At 31.9% G+C, this 16,770-nt stretch overlaps 1 protein-coding gene across 4 annotated transcripts in view; it reads left to right on the top strand.

Annotated features, from left to right (window-relative positions):
• Positions 1-12,072, top strand: part of LOC114875166 (ras-specific guanine nucleotide-releasing factor 2-like) — a 46,339-nt gene extending 34,267 nt beyond the window's left edge. For 2 of the 4 annotated variants that reach the window (XM_046286700.1, XM_046286699.1), the window contains 15 exons: positions 912-1,163; positions 1,592-1,752; positions 1,917-2,299; positions 2,475-2,584; positions 2,697-2,807; positions 2,955-3,176; positions 3,262-3,441; positions 3,636-3,943; positions 4,521-4,648; positions 6,015-6,035; positions 8,827-9,205; positions 9,430-9,527; positions 9,659-9,941; positions 10,073-10,270; positions 10,417-12,072. In XM_046286700.1, the coding sequence (XP_046142656.1) occupies positions 912-1,163; positions 1,592-1,752; positions 1,917-2,299; positions 2,475-2,584; positions 2,697-2,807; positions 2,955-3,176; positions 3,262-3,441; positions 3,636-3,943; positions 4,521-4,648; positions 6,015-6,035; positions 8,827-9,205; positions 9,430-9,527; positions 9,659-9,941; positions 10,073-10,270; positions 10,417-10,635 (3,053 nt within the window). In that variant the 3' untranslated portion in view covers positions 10,636-12,072. The remainder of the gene's footprint in view (positions 1-911; positions 1,164-1,591; positions 1,753-1,916; positions 2,300-2,474; positions 2,585-2,696; positions 2,808-2,954; positions 3,177-3,261; positions 3,442-3,635; positions 3,944-4,520; positions 4,649-6,014; positions 6,036-8,826; positions 9,206-9,429; positions 9,528-9,658; positions 9,942-10,072; positions 10,271-10,416) is intronic. The other 2 variants (XM_046286701.1, XM_046286702.1) reach the window with 2 other exon arrangements.
• The last annotated feature ends 4,698 nt before the right edge of the window (positions 12,073-16,770 follow it).

The raw sequence follows: 16,770 nt of genomic DNA, 5'->3' as shown, positions 1-16,770 counted from the left end.
ATAATGTTGCTATGGAAGGGAGAGACGTAGGCTGTAGACAGCCCTGACTCCTCGTGTTTGATCTCGTATCACATGGTCACCACGCAAACGTCCTTTCATCTTTATAGTGCGCAGGAAAAGCCCCACCCGCCAAGTATTTTCTTGTTTTCTTGACGAAATAATTGTGACACCGTGCGTTCATACGAATTTCAAGAGTGTGAGCTTTTTCGAACTCCCATGTCCTGTGGCGGAAGTTGACGTGTCGCGACATGGGGTTAACGGGGCAAAGAACGAAACACAAACACAAGTTTCATTCCGACTATTCGGCGGGGTTTGAAAATGAGATTGTGTGTATTTTAATTTAAGACTGATCAGAGTCTGGTGAGACATTGATAGTACAGGGACCAAGAAAGTATACAAAATTGCACTGTTTGGGAACAAAGGACATTCAGGTAGCTGACAGTAACATTTTCCTTTCACGTTACCGTGAATTGAGTGTACGTAAACATTGGAAATGTGTTGATTAATATCTCGGGGGACGTATCCTGTATTGAATCAATGGGTATCGTAATTTTAGATTGATGGGAGATGAATATTTTGGAAAGTTTTATCGGAACTTATCAGTTTTCAAATTGGTGAATGGAAATAAATAAAGGAATGTCAACGTGAAAAGTTAAGTTTCTTTTTTAGGTTGTGAAAAATACTGTAATTTATAATCACCAGTTTTCAAATTTTCGAGATAAAAATTCCCAAATTCAACTCATTTTCCTCGAAATAAGAAATCTTATTTAAAATCTTCCTCCCCAATTTCATATTTCATTTAAAACAAATTACCTGTCATTGAAGTTAAAAGATGATCGACTAGATTTGCAACGACCATATGTTATTATCAAGATTTTTTTTATACTAATATTTATGCTTTTTGTTTACAGGTACTCTTATTCAGATCATAGATAAACCAAAGGGAGCTCGAAGTAGATTGAGCGCAACGTTCGGTGGCAAAGGAGGAGGCGATAAGGAAGCAGCTAGGCAGTGCTTTCTTTTCTCGAATCATTTGTTGTTAACGACACGTCAATCAGACGATGATGGTCGTTTGAATCTGGTCCCACAAATCGGGAAAATACCTTTGTCCGATGCGGTATTAGTGGAAGATCCCAACGATCAGAGTACTGCGGATGATGACGGTATTACAACAATATTATTATTTAAATAATGCTTTTTGCAGCTTTGTAGAATTATTTTATTGCTAGCAATGCTTCATCACATTCGTTGCAATGATCGACACCGTAAATTTAATTTGTTCAAGTAGTTATAATAAGGGATGAAAAAATAGGGTGCTTCTAAATAGAAGTATGAAATAAAAATTAAACCATTCTGGAAAAAAATTAATTTATTATTACAAATTTAAAAAGAGATAATGTATAATATTCTTCGGTTAATATTTTCCGCTTGTAGCTTTATAAATAATTTCTTTAGTTTATTTGCAACCATTCGACGCTTCAGGACCGCACCAGCTCGTCGCGTATTTGGTTGCTCTGCCTTGTGACAAAAGAGTGTTCAATAATTTATATATAATAAACATAGTATTGCCATGACTGCGAACTGATTTTAGAACTGTCAGTATGTTCGATGTCCAGCGGTATCAGCGAGAGCAGCGGAAGTGGTAGCGGAAGTACAAGCACTCAGCTACAGAATCGCGATTTTAAAATTATTCTTGATCTGAAATCGGGTGGACCTCAAGTGACGGTGCACCTTGTAGCTCCTACAATTCAGGTATCCATATTTCTGTAGATTTAAAAATTATTTTTTTAATTTCAATTATAGATCATTAAAGAAAAATAATTTTTAACAAAGAAGAAAATCAGGAAGAATTTTATGTATAAAAATAAATAATGACTATTTTATTGTTTGGTCCTTAAAAATTTTAATTAATACAGGAAAAGGCCGCCTGGATCAGCGATATCAGCCAGTGCATGGACAACGTACACTTCAACGATTTACTTCGTGGCTCGTTGTCGGACACCAGTTCCGTCACGATGCCTCAATCAATCAGAAACGACCCGAAGCTGTTCAAAGACGACGTGGATATCAGATTTAGCAGGACTTTGAATTCCTGCAAAGTTCCGCAGATTCGTTCAGCCACACCTGAACGTCTACTTCAACGTCTGACGGATCTGCGGTTTCTTAGCATCGATTTTCTTAACACATTTTTGTTAACTTATCGAGTGTTCACCGATGGTGTGACAGTATTGGAAGCCCTGAAGAAGGTGTTTTACGAAGCTGAACCACCTGATTCTGAAATTCCCACTGGTTCTCTTGTGTAAGTGGAAATATTGCAAAAGTTTCGTTTCAAACACTGTTATATTATTATAAGTAAAATTTATTTTATTAATGAATGCAACAAGATGCAATAGGGCAATTTGCTTAATAAATGCAGTAAAATGCAATAATGAAATTTGATTAATAAATGCAGTAAAATGCAATTGCACTTTTAGATCATTGGATGTGTTGGGTGGAAATACGACGGAAGGACAATTGCACGTGGATGACCGAAGAAGAAGTAGCATCTCACCTCGAAGAACCAGCGGAGCTAGTTCCGTTTCCGGTAAAATTTATTTCAGCACTGTCATAATTTAGCAGAAACAAAAGAGCATATTGAGAAATGAATTTTCTTCTTTGAAACAAATAAAACAAAGAACCTTCATTTATATTTATAGGGTATGGATCTGAAATTAGCGACAGTCGTGAAGCAAAAAGTCACGCTTCCTGCGATTCCAGCGGATATACACTCAATTCGAAAGGATTTTGGCGAAGTGGGTATCAAAAAGGTAAATTCCTTCTATTTGCAGTATTCAATATTTTTCATTTTTGACTCAATAAATTTCATTGCAGTAATTATGCATCCAGGGATATTTAAGAAAATTTAAGAAACATGTCTATAGACAAAAATGATTGTAATTATCAATTAATTTTAGTGGACGAGGAGCAGCCATTAGGGATGCTCACAGAACCTCCTCCAATTATAAAACGTAGTCCTACGATACAGTCGTCCACTGCATCGATTGGTTCCCAGTCATCATCAACGCCACACAAAATCAGTATTCGCGTGGATAAAGAAAAGAAAGAAGAAGACGATGGATGCCACTTAACCATACCAAAACTAATTGCTGGTTCCTCCAGTTCTGAGACCCTTACAGGTAACATGATTGCAAGGACCTTTGTATATTTTTATAGAAACCATATACCTATTTATGTTTTGGGATGTGCATTATATAATTTCAGATAATACTCTAATAAGTGCACCATCCTCTCCAAGCAATCTGAGTTCTGTGACTTTAGTTGAGTCAACAGGATCAGGATCAGGCTCAGGATCGGATCGAAGCCCTCAGGAAGGAGGTACTTTTTCACGTGGTGTATCTGAGGATACTGATACACCTGTGGCATCGGAACCTCCAAATGATGGTAAGTTTATAATTTTCTAGGTTTCAGATTAATTAGATTTGGATATGAATTATTAATAATTTCTAGTATTCTGGAATGCTATGCTTATCAACCATTCTTCCTAGGATTTTCTTTACCCCTATATACGAATTCCAGAAATGATTTTTATTTTTATTATTACTAATCTTGAAGAATATATTAATTTATATTTCCAGTCGCGGATTTCAGCTGCGATGATTCCGAACCCGAAACTCCAAAATTGTCAAAAGAAGACCGAACACCCCCACCTGATACACCTCCACCTTCACGAGTGAAGCCTGCTGAAATAAATGAGAAAGAAACAAGTAAAAAAGAAAAAGAGAAGTACCATACAATGGAGAGTGATAGCACTAGCTCGACTGTACAGATTCAATCTTCTCAACAAATTCAACAGAAACAATTCCATCATTATGAGCACAGAGCATCGATTGCATCTGCACCTGGTGCTACTGCAAGAAGCAGTTCGATTTCTACCATAACTGGAGTATGTTAATTGAGAATTTGTTTATATTAAAATTCAATTTGCATGAAATTTTAAGTAATATAATGCAAGGGAGCTTATATTCATTTATAACAATTGCCTTTTTTTTATATTTGAGAAATAATCTATTTACAGCTTTTTGCGTTGAATAATTAAAATTGAATGTAATTTCTATTTTGCACGTATTATATTATTATTTTCAGGAATATTTCTATGTAATTAATAACACAAATATTTATTTGTTTATTTCTTGCTTTAGGTTTTAATATATATCTTCAGCAGTGGCCACAAGCTCTCTATTTTATTTTAACCCTTAATCGAACAGATGAAGTACCTAAACCCTACTTCAAATTCTTAAATACAGAAGAAATTTATTTAGCAATGTTTTCAAATAAAGAATCACACAAGTTTTCAAATAATTGTATCAATATTAGAGATTTGCAGGGCCTTAGTTCGAGGAAGGGTTAAAATGGATAACACTCACGAAGGGGTACTTAAGAAAACACCTGTTCAACATTTCAAACAGAAAGGTTTCCTCGGGGTTTATATTCAAATGTTCTGTATTAATTGACTTTTACAGAATTATTGGGCAAGCAGACGATCAATTCAAGAAACCGAAATGTCTTCTCAACAAGGCAATTTCCAGCACGATCAAGCGTCCAGTAAAGCTGGAGTAGTGATAACCAGTTTCCGGCAAAGTCATCGAAGGTTCGTTCCAGTATTCCTGACGTGTTTAAGTGTTTACATCCATACATTGTTGTACACATTATTAAAAAGTGCGCATGTCAATCGATCTGAGGTTTTTTATTTCCTGACGATTATACATGATTACCATACGAAAAGTATAATTGAAAAAGAATGAAAAAAAGAGAAATTTAGGATCACTTGGTGTATTCGTTGAAAGGGAAACGGTAGCATGCAATTGTCGAGGAAAATGTATCAAAATGGTAGAATAATTATTACGTTAAAAAAATGACGGATCGTTGCTTCTGTTGAACATATGGCCTTGAATATATTAATTAAGGAACTGAGCTGTACATGCGTTTATATTGTTCAAAGATGAAGAGAAAAGAAATTATCTCTATTTCGTTTCACGGTATCGCTATTGAATGTTGATTGTAATAAAGGTATTTTTCACTTTCTTACGCATGAGTGCTTTGTCTCGGTATCTTACGTGTTTTCTTCCGCCTATAATAAATCTTCCTTTTCTTTCGTAGACAAAGGTATTCGTATCTTTCTGTCCTTATTTATCAAGTATCATCTATCATTTATGATATAATTGCATAATTTTATAATTTCACTCCACATATCACATTTAGTTTTCTCTCGTTTCGATTCAATATAGTTAAGTCCTTCTTTAGAAATTTTTTAAAATAACATTTGAAGATCTTTTTATTTTTATCGATGAAGAAATAGAATTATACCTGTTTGAAAAAAAAATTGATTATAAATGAATTTTATTTTATATTTGTTGTTATGTTAATGAAGAGTCATTCGTTCGGTAATACAGTTCGCAAGTAACATTTCTTTTTTCTAAATGGAAATGCTTATATTATACACTATTTCATTGGCGTAATGTGGTAGGGGCCTGGATGAGTCCTCCCCAAAATTGAGGACTCAACCCTTTATGATTTAAATATTTTAACATTACAAAATTTCTGAATTTCATGATTCAAGGATTCCAGATTTTCAAAATCTCGGAATTCAAAAATTTTAAATTAGCAAAACTTCAAAATTCCAGTTTTAAAATTGCAAAATTCCACAGTGTCAATAATCTCAAAACTTCAGAATTCCAAAATTCCAAAATTTCAAAACTCCAGAATTCCAAAGTTCCAAAATTTCTAAGTTTCAAAACTCCAATGTTTCAAAATTTCAGAATTCTAAAATTCTAAAGTTTCCAAATTTTTAAGGTACCTGGCTCACCCTAAAATCCTAATTACGCCAATGCTATTCATTTGCTATTTCGAATACAATATTCCTTTAGAGAATCGTGAGGTTAATTCCTTAATCCTGGATAATATTTTAGTTGTTTTAATGCAATTGTATTTCATATGTCGTTTTGTGTCACTTATAGCGTTCGACCTGAAGCTATCTGGTAAGTATCATCATTTCTGCTTCTGGGAAAGTGCAACTTATCACTTTGCGTGGCACATGGCGGGCTATGTTTCACCAAATCACATATACATTCCTCTGTTCATTTACTGTTTGCACTGAATTAGTGTATACTGTTAAATTTGTATTCTGGTCTCACTGAAAATCACCTGTGCTGCATAAACCTGTTCATTTAATTGGTGTTTTGTACTGATTCATTTCAGACAACTCGTTTGAGTACAATAACGTAGAGACTTCTTAAATTTTATTGTGTATAATATGTATAATTAATGTAATGCAGAAGATTTCATATTTAGTGTTCTCAAACGAGGATGATGAGCTGAAATGACTTACGTTGCACGATTGATATGAAAATTTTTAAGTTATAAAATTTTTTATAACATTAGACGATGATTTTATAAGTTAGAAGAAAAATGAAAACCAATAATAAAAGGAAAAGTTAAAAGTAAATTGTACAAAATAATTTTAATAACTTTAAGTAGAAGGATAATAATAATAAAAGGAAGGAGTTTACATTTTACATGTCCGATGCATGAATGTCCCCTTTTAAATTAATTAAAAGAATCTTCTTATCTTTCCAAATCATTGTTACATGCAAACAGAACCTTCAAAAAGTATTTTTGTAATTTCTTCATATCCTATTTTTTCTATCGATTGAAGTATTTTAACAATTCTTTTGAAATAATAATTGTCTTTGTAATATTTTTCAATAACAATATAAATCTGCATTGGTTCCTTGTAAAATACATATACAGTACTTCTTTAAATGCTTTATATGAACTAATTTTATTTTCCTGTTAATTGCATTGCATCATGGGCGAACTAAACGAAATAGAAATAGTTTTAATATATTAGAAGCTTCTTTTGACTTGACGTTCGCGTTAGAATTAGCCACTTATTGTTAGATTTAGTGCAATAGATAAATATATCCCTTGCATCGTCGATATTTCTGTTAGTTGATTAGATGCTGAAATGCACTTTAGTGTACGTTCAAATTTAGATGAAAAAAATCATTCGCAATAGGCTGATTAAAAATCAAAATAGCCCTCTTCAAAGGTGAAATATTTTTTCGATTTTTAAAAATAATATCGAAGGGCTGCATCCCTTAGAGCAGAGGTTGGCAAACTTTTTTTTTATAAAAGGCCAGGTATTAGATATTTTTGGACTTTACAGGGTCCGAGGTAAAATTTAAATAGTTATGTAGGTACTCATTAATAATGAAATAGAAAGTTTCTACGAATGTATTGTCATTTTACACAAATTAAAAAATCTCACAGGATACAGCGTATTTCGAATGATTAGTAGAGATAGAATCAAGTAGAAGTTATTCTTTTCTATATACAACGTAGTTTGTAGATAGAAGAGTAATAATTTTATTAAGCAATTGCAATTTAATTATCCACCACTGTTTGATGTATTGATTGTTAGAAATTGCAGAAAAAGAAACAAACAATTTAATAACAATTTATATATTTCCAGAAAAATAATTTACGTTAAGAATATTTTTAAATAATCATAGTTATGTAAGATATGATAACTTGAATTTAATTAATTATGCTAAAATAATGAAACACATTACAAATAGTATTAGGTCACTCCATACGTAATGGTCAAGTTCTGACCTAATTTCATGACATAAAAGTAATGCAAAATAGCACTTATAGTATATCATTTTAAAGTTTAAAGTTTATAGAAAAAGGCTGTGTAAATGCTTTTTCAATATTCTTATTACAAAATGGCTGATTCTCTGTTAAAGCAATTTATAGCTCACGAGTAATATTTTTCAGTAGTATAGGTCAACAAAAAGTCAGCCAATTCGTATAAAAGTTGATAAAACGTTTATACAGATATTTTTATCAACTTTCAGGCTTCAAAATGATTTTCTGTAAATGCTATTTTAAGGTAATTTCGTGTCCCTCTTTCTATGTTCCAAAATTAGTCATTTAATATGCATTAGTCCTTTAGTCGTTTAATAATTCTCAAGCATTATTGTTAATTCTCTAACGTTTTGGAACTGCTAAACCTAATCCACGTAAAGAGAATTTATTCTCTTTAAAAAGATAGATAATCGTAGCTTGACCAGAGAAAAGGTTCTCGACTATGATTAAATTATTATCACTCTAAATTCAGTTTAATTAATTATCAAGGAGCTGTTTAAAATATTCAAATTTACTGTTCCAGTTCCACGTATAATTCAACCACAGCTCGATACGTCTATTAAATCACCGCAGTTTATTAACATTATACGTCGGTCGCTCTGTTTTATCTATCCTATTGTTATAATAGAATTATTACACGTTGAAGTGTGATACTCGAATTTCGAACAAAGTTGCATGCTTCGAAATTGGATACGTTTGAAATAGTACATAGATACGAAAATTTGTGTGGTAGATATCCTTTAAAATAAATTAGTTAATAAAAAGGGAAGGAAACTAAAATTTTATAATTTAAAAAATTGTAAATCTTATACTATTAATTGCAATAAGTCTTTTATTCTTATTTTAATTTTCCAAAGTTAACTTAAATTGTTTCTTTAGATAGCATAATTTCAGTCCAAATATCCTTGTATACATTTCATATGTTTGGGTCACAATTGACCCTTTGTTAACATATTAAACAGGTCTCAAATCTTTCAATTCCTTAGGATTTCTAGCATTAATAATAATTTAATTAAAAAGCGTAAGAAAAATCTGAATGATTGTCACATACTCAAATATTATCACCTAAAAAATGAATAATCTTGAAAGTAACAAATATTTTCTTCCAAATGATAGGAGCAGCACATCGACGGCTGCAACTGCATTTGCAATTGCAACGTCTGCGTCAAGCAACCCTCCAGACAAAGGGATAGATGGAAACAATCGGTGCGGTTCTTGTCGTGACAAAAACAGACGAAAGGAATCAGTCATGTCAACTGCAGCCACTATGCGGGTGTTAAATGTTTTGAGGCATTGGGTTTCGAAACATGCTCAAGATTTCGAGTCTGATCAAAAATTGAAGAATCTGACGATAGAATTTTTGGAGGATATCATTTACTGCCCTAATTTGTTACCAGCTGAACACAAAGCTGCAAGTCAACTTCTTAGGTTGATCACCAAGGAAGAACCAGAAAGCAACAAAGTGGATCTTAAGAGACTGTTAACTCCTCCAACTGTATGTATATAAAAAATATAAGAAATTTTATTTAATTTTTTTCTAATTAATATGAATTAGAAAAGCAGACAATATCTATTTATTTCAATAGTTTTCAAGGCTAGATAGATGTAAAAATTTATTTTAAAACTATTTCTTATAATAATAAGATTATTAACAAATTTATATAGTATCAGATATTATTTATGAAATTTTGAAATAACAATCATCTGATATTGTTTCAGGTGCAAACTAAGGAAAGTATTGAAACACTGTCTGCGTTAGAAATCGCCGAACAAATGACATATTTGGATCATAAGATTTTCGTGTCCATTTCCAGCGAGTGAGTAAAGTAGAATTCTTTTGCAAAATGTTTTTGCTCAAACATATATTTTTTCCTACACCATTTTTCACAGATAACAATAACCGATTCTTTTTAGAATAGATACTGACTTTTTGTTTTTTATGTTTCAGGGAATTCCTTGGCCAAGCATGGATGAAAACGGACAAGGCTGTCCGCGCACCCCATATACTTCTGATGACAAAAAGATTCAACGAAGTCTCGCAATTGGTTGTTTCGGAAATTATTCGCCGTTCTAATATGTCTGCAAGGGTTGCAGCGATTGAAAAATGGACAGCTGTCGCAGATATCAGTAGAGTTTTGCACAACTATAACGGGGTACTTCAAATATGTGCAGCTTTCACGAACAGCAGTGTCTTTAGATTGAAAAAGACGTGGGAGAAAGTTTCGAAAACGGTGAATTTTCAATAAATAATTCGTTCTTTTCAACAGCTTTTAAATCGAGCACTTGGAAATACATTCAAGTATCTCAAAATGCAGCATTGTGTGATAAATTTAGAAAATAATATAATATAATTATTTTACAGACGAAGCAGACAATCGAAAGACTTCAGACGATCGTGTCGTCGGATGGACGTTTCCGAAATTTAAGAGATGCCTTGCATCGATGCGACCCTCCTTGCATCCCTTATTTAGGACTATATCTAACCGATCTTTCTTTTATAGAAGAGGGTACACCAACCATGACTGAGGACGGCCTTTTGAATTTTTCAAAAATGCGAATGGTATGTCATCTTTAGAGAAGTACCGGACCACGAAAATTTCGAGTACTCGATACTTGGAATTATTTCACGAAATTCTACTTGAAATTCCCGAAATTTGGAGAACTGTGTTTCGGGAAGAATTTTAAATAAATGATCTTTTATTTCAGATCGCTCACGTAATTCGCGAAATACGGCATTTCCAACAAACGCCGTATAAGATCGAATTGATAACAAAGGTAACGAACTACTTGCTGGACCCATCGTTGCTTCTGAACGAGAAAGATTTGTATCGGATGTCCTTGGAGATCGAGCCGAGAACATCCAGGCTAAGTAGTTCGGCATTGATTAATTTGCCACCCTCTGCAAGCCACGCGTCAACAAAGTGAATCTAAGTGTCAAGTTACTTCAAATAATTATCTTATTCTTCAGCTAGATTTTAGATTAAATGAAAAGATCCATATTGATTGTTAAACATCTCGTCGTTGAGAGAAACAAGTAACCTTTAGAACCAGGCCTGGTCAACTGGACCCAGTACTCTGACCTTCTGATCCAGCTGGAAGACAGGATAATTAAAGAATGGTAAAAAGAATATTTCTAATTTTTTTTTTCTATTCTCGAATAATACAATAATAATTTCTGTTTATTTAATCCTTTCACTATTATTAGTGCAAAGAGGTGACATTTCAAAAAGGAAAGCTTGCAATGGAAATTTTCATATAACAATTTAAAATAGAAATATCTATGTTTAAAAATTTTTATTTTGTTATACGAATAATGCCCAACTCTGCTACTGATAGTTATTGCCCTTTCAGACATAATTTAGCTGCCCCAAGGGTGATCGAGTTGTCCAGGTCTGCTTTAGAGGTCTAAAACGCGATTTAATCTTTCTACGAATAGTAGTATATGAAAAAAAAAAAAAAGATCGTCTCGTTTACCTGGTACTGTGAAAGATACGCCAACGTACGATAGTCATAGTAAGAAGAGTTCAAATTTTTAACCTCAATGTTGATTCTTTACGGATTTTACAAAACATGATCCTCGTTCTTTGATCGCAAGTATGAGATCGATTGATGTTTCACTGAAAATTGTAAATCCATAGACGGATCTGAGACGAGGGTGTATCCTATATTTCCTCGAGGTTATTCGAAAGTAGACGTCCCATGTTTTCTCCCTTGCGAATAGTAATGAAACGAGATCGTTTTGTGCCGGACTGGAGCCGATGCATTTTTAAAACCCCGTCCATTTCTGTCCACTCCCGCTCGTCGTACGCAGTAACGTCCGTCTTTCTGTATCTCAAACTCGTGAATTTCAATGTACATTTACGTCGAATCCACGGGACACGTAGTTGAGTTTCTTTGAAAAGAAAAGAAAATACTAGAAACTGACATACAAGAGATGTGTTTCTTTAAGTACGGTCTATTTTGAAATATGAAAAAAGTAGGACAAGTTGATATTTCCACATTTCTTTAAAATTTAGAATTTTCTTATTTAGCAATTATACATATTAATTTTTAATTTCTTATGTTTTCTTACAACCAGAGTATTAATATACACAAATTAATCAGATATTTCAAAATGGAATTTGCTTAGAAAATATACAGGGTGTATCATAATATTTTAAATGAATTTGAAATAATGATAAATCTTTAATAACGACGATTAATGATTTTACACAAATGAATCAACAACTAAAAAACTAAGGCATCAAATTAGTTCGTACAGTATATAGCACAGTAGGCTTCTCTCGGGAAAATGGCATTACAGGAGAAGCAGGAATTTTTAAAATCTTAATTTTGACGATATTAATATTAAAAATGATTTAGAAACAAAATAATACTATTTTCAATTATTAAATACTATAAAATTTAACGTGCGATTAAGAAATATAAGTATTAACATAAATATCAATTCTCCCGCGTAAACGCTTACGCGCGAGTGGTGGGGGGGCCACAGACCTATATATACGGGACCCACTCCGCTGCGCCGTCATTCTCTCCGGGGATGCGCGTGGGGAAGGATGGGAGCGCCGGGAAGGGGAAGCCTCCTTGGAGAATCGGAGAGGGGGGTATTCGGGAGTTCTCGGGTAGGATCGAGAAATTTGAAATCCTCGAAAGCCCAAAAGAGGCATCGCCATTTTCCCGAAGGAAGCCTATTATTCTCGGTATTATATATGTAATATTTATGTGTCTTAAATCGACTACTAAAATTATGTACATATATTTTGATACAGCCTGTATATTATAGTGTTGTTAGAAATCTTTTCAATTGGAATCGAGATTATTTCTATTGGAACGCGGATCGTGATACAATATTGAATTGTCCTATATCCCGATGGATTTGCACGTGATACACTCTTGTTTATTTTGTTATATTACAGTTATTGCAGTTATCGAAATGTATACATCGTCGAGAGACGACGTTAAACCGGTGGACGCTGTCAGTAACACTGTAAAAAAAAATACGATCTATTTAAAGGGGGTGGAGATTATGGAAGGAAAAAAAGAACCTGAGAGATTTTCGAGTATGGATTTTTATTTAGCATAGCTCAATCGAGCAGTATTACTATTTGAAACCACGAGAGTTCAAATGAAAAATTGATATTTAAAATATAATACTAGAGAGGATGATTAGGTGAAAAATCGAAGATTGTATTTGACAATCAATAGCTTAATGACTTGATATTGCCTTGAGTCAACATTTTTTATTCATGGACTGACCGGAATTTTTCTTTTCTCCTCTAATGCACAGAATTTTTACCGAAATGTACAAAATATTTGTCTATGTTATAGTAACGCATAAGCTCGTTTATTTATTTATCGCAGAAGTACGTGTAAAGAAATTATCGATAATAACGCAAGTACAAATAATCAATTTGCATATTTTTCATTTGATTTAATAGTGGAAAGTTTACCTTCAAGCATATCAATAAATACGTATCTAACTTTTAAATCGTGATACCTTAAGTATCGTTGTTAAATAATAATTTTGACAATTGGGCATTTACATCGATTATTTTGTTATTTTCGTTTATTCAAACAGAAAATTGTTCGAATTATAGTAAATTGCTGAATCAAAGATGAAGAAAAGGAGAAGTTATCAATTTAGAATTGAATTTCTTATCATGCAATGATGAATTTAACGAGAAAGTGATTATCAGATTGAGATATATAGTACTTGAAAAATTAAGAACAGAGGATAGTGTCTTCTCTTCTATCTTATAAGAATCATTAGCCAAAGGTATAGAGTAACACCTCCGTGAAAGACTTTGTTTCATTTGAAGATAATGATTGTAATGAGCTTCAATCAATCGAGGGAATAACCTACGACCCTTGTAGCTTTTTTATCTAACAGTAGAATAATGTAAAATAATTTTAATCGTGTTACTTAGCAAATCGAATATTAGCTTTTTATTGCAATAATTTCGATGGCAAAACTATCGTATGTTATTTATTTTAATTATTATTTCATAAAGTTCTGTTATTTTGTTTTACTCTGCACATATTGGGAAAAAAATGAAAATGAAACGAGGTATGAAAATTTTAAAATTGATCTTAGCGAGCCACTTTTCTAGTAAAAAAATGTAGATCTGAAAATTAGTCGTGGTTTTTCTGTTCGTCATAAATTATCTAGATCGTAATCTACTTGTATAAATATCTGTGATGGAAGAAAAGTAGTTATTTTAAATACTAAGCAAATACTAAGTGCTAAATGTTATTAAAAGTCGAACGGACTATAATCTGCGTGATCTGAAAATCATGCATAAATTTCAATTTCGTCGGTGATAAATATCCTGATCGAATAAAAAGGAAATTCATTGAGCTGATTAGATGTTTGAAAATAGATATGCAGATATATTTGTCGATGGAGAAACAGATCGAAATTAATTAATACTTCGTGGATTAAATTTAAAAAATGGTTCAATTCTATTTTGCAATGCTATTTTTTCTAATCACATTATTAATTAAATAATTACTGTATTATTAACGACACTCAGTCGAAAATTCAATCGGGAATCACTATATTAAACTTATGGTTAATATTTCATGAGAATATTTTATCACAAATTGAAGTCTAATCAATACCTAACTTAACTGACGTGTCAATTGGCATCTCTGATCAATAAGCTATTAATGACGAATATTGATGTATACATGCACACGATAAAAGTCTAAAATTGTATAAAAATATCTGATATTATACATCTAATAATATCATTTCTCTTTATTATTTTGAATCAATTTAAAGTGGAATTGATATTACATCAATTAACATCATGGATTTCATGTTTTACTTGAAAAAAGTCTTCAATTTTTTTGTTAATCCAATTTGCATCAAAAATTATTTTCCTCTGAACTTTCTATATTTCAACAATAAAATATTCTAATATAGTACCTGGAGCTTCTATCAAGTGAACAACAATTTTGGGAAATTTCAAAATTTCTCATAAATTAATACTCAAATAATTTAACAAAACATATCATTACCACTTTTATTTAACAATCCACTAAAGATATCAAATTCTATATTTGAAAAAATATCACTATCACTAAGAATACGAATATAATCAATTTAAATAAAAAGATCCTTTATTCCATCGAAAGACAATCTATTTCCAAAGTTTATCATCGTTAACTAATGTGCCAATTTTATTTTGAAACTGTAAATACAATCTTACTATAACTCAAAGTGTATAAATTTCGCATAACCCGAATAGAAGAATATTTTCTGCTATAGTATGTATAAAAATGATATTTGCAGTGTGTCAATTACTTGCTTTTAGTTAAAATTATTCATCCACAGATGTACGATATTTTGTTTCCATTAAAATCCACACGTATTTGCACACTGTAGTTCATGTTTGTTATATCAGCATACGTGACACATATTTCTGTACATACGTAGTATCTTCATCTGCACACCCATAAACAAATCTAGACGGATGTAGAGCATATGATAATTTAGGCACTGGTAGTTAATTATTGTTGTTATCGATAGATTCCATAGAGCAAGTGTTGAGCAATGATAAAAAAGATTGAACATCATTGTTGTAAAATTGAGTAAGAAGAAAAATGAGTCTATTTAAATCAATATAAATGATTATGCTGTATTTAAAAAGAAAAATGTTACATTAGTACGAGAGTCTCTAAGAAACGTTAGTTTAATGTTAGATCTTGAATCACTTATCACTTTTTCGCAATAATGACGTTTACATGAATATTTACACGGGAGGTCGTTAAACATGAAAGTGTATTATTTTCTTTGAAAGAAAGGATGAAAAGGTATAACAGCGGAACGGTCAACGCATATATTTCATAAAATATGGAAAGCCTGAAATCTATGCAACATGCGATTTGCTTTTAATATCTTGAATCGTCGTAACTCGAGAATATTTCATCAGGATGGTACTTCAATTTAGGTCGTTGAATTTATTGCGATTTGCACTGCTAGCTTTCACGGTAATGGAAAAAATCACGTTCCATTTAAAAAATAGCTTCGATGCTTCGTGAAAGGAATATAACGATCAAAGTCGGTTACGTACATCATATGCATTCATTAAAGTTGAATAAAAAGAGAAGAAGCGTTTAAACTGCATTTTTGTTTTTTCGTGCGAAGAGGAAACGATAATTGTAACATAAAATGGGATGGTTTGTTCTGCTTAAAGAAATTAAAACTTTCGGTGGCATGTGAATTTTTAATTCAATGCTGTGATGAACAGTGGAATAGCAGCAAATAATATTTAGAAATACTTGGAAATAGAACAAAACTAGAATGATATTTTTGTTTTTCTATTTACAGAAAATTTATTATAAAAGGTAATGAGTTAATTTATGTGTGTTTTAAATTTAATTATTAAATTAGAGTAAAAGTTATCTTAAAATGACATCTGGCAATGTTTTATTTAAAATATTTTTATAAAATAATGAAACTCGCTTTAATCTAAAAAACGTCGGGTTTCTTCATTCTTGAATTAAAAAAGCAGAAAAATAAATTAAATGAATGTGCACTCGGGAATTAAATCAGCTTTCCCTAGGGAAAATAGCGGTATAAGGAAAAGAGAAATTCTGAAAATTCTAATTTTGACGATATTATAAATAAATTTCAAACGATCATACGTATTATATTAAGAAATTAATTTATATCCAATACGTGTATGCAGTTACGTTTGAAAATATAAATAAAAGAATCTAATTAATAATTATCATTAACGGAGATGTTACAGATTGTGGGTGGATGCATGTGATTATGAACGAAATCGTGTATAATTGTAAATTAATGGTGTGCAATGATGTTCCTTTAACATAGTTAACTTAAGCAGAATAATATCGATCACAAATCATCAGCTGGTTGTGAGTAAATGTTAATTAAGTATCCACCGTTTAATGTGGAGTTATAGATGTACAATTGTCGAGAAATTTTCAGTGGGATAATTTACGCTGGTACAAAACGTTACGATAAGTTCATTGATCTCCAGAGCAAATTTCTAAACTAGAAGAAGTAAAGAACCGGCATAATCATAGAGT

Source organism: Osmia bicornis, chromosome 8, assembly GCF_907164935.1.
Source record: "Osmia bicornis bicornis chromosome 8, iOsmBic2.1, whole genome shotgun sequence".
In the NCBI taxonomy this organism is placed as follows: Eukaryota; Metazoa; Arthropoda; class Insecta; order Hymenoptera; family Megachilidae; genus Osmia; species Osmia bicornis.
The sequence above is the reverse complement of the archived record's forward strand: the minus strand, read 5'-3'. Positions and strand labels throughout refer to the sequence as shown.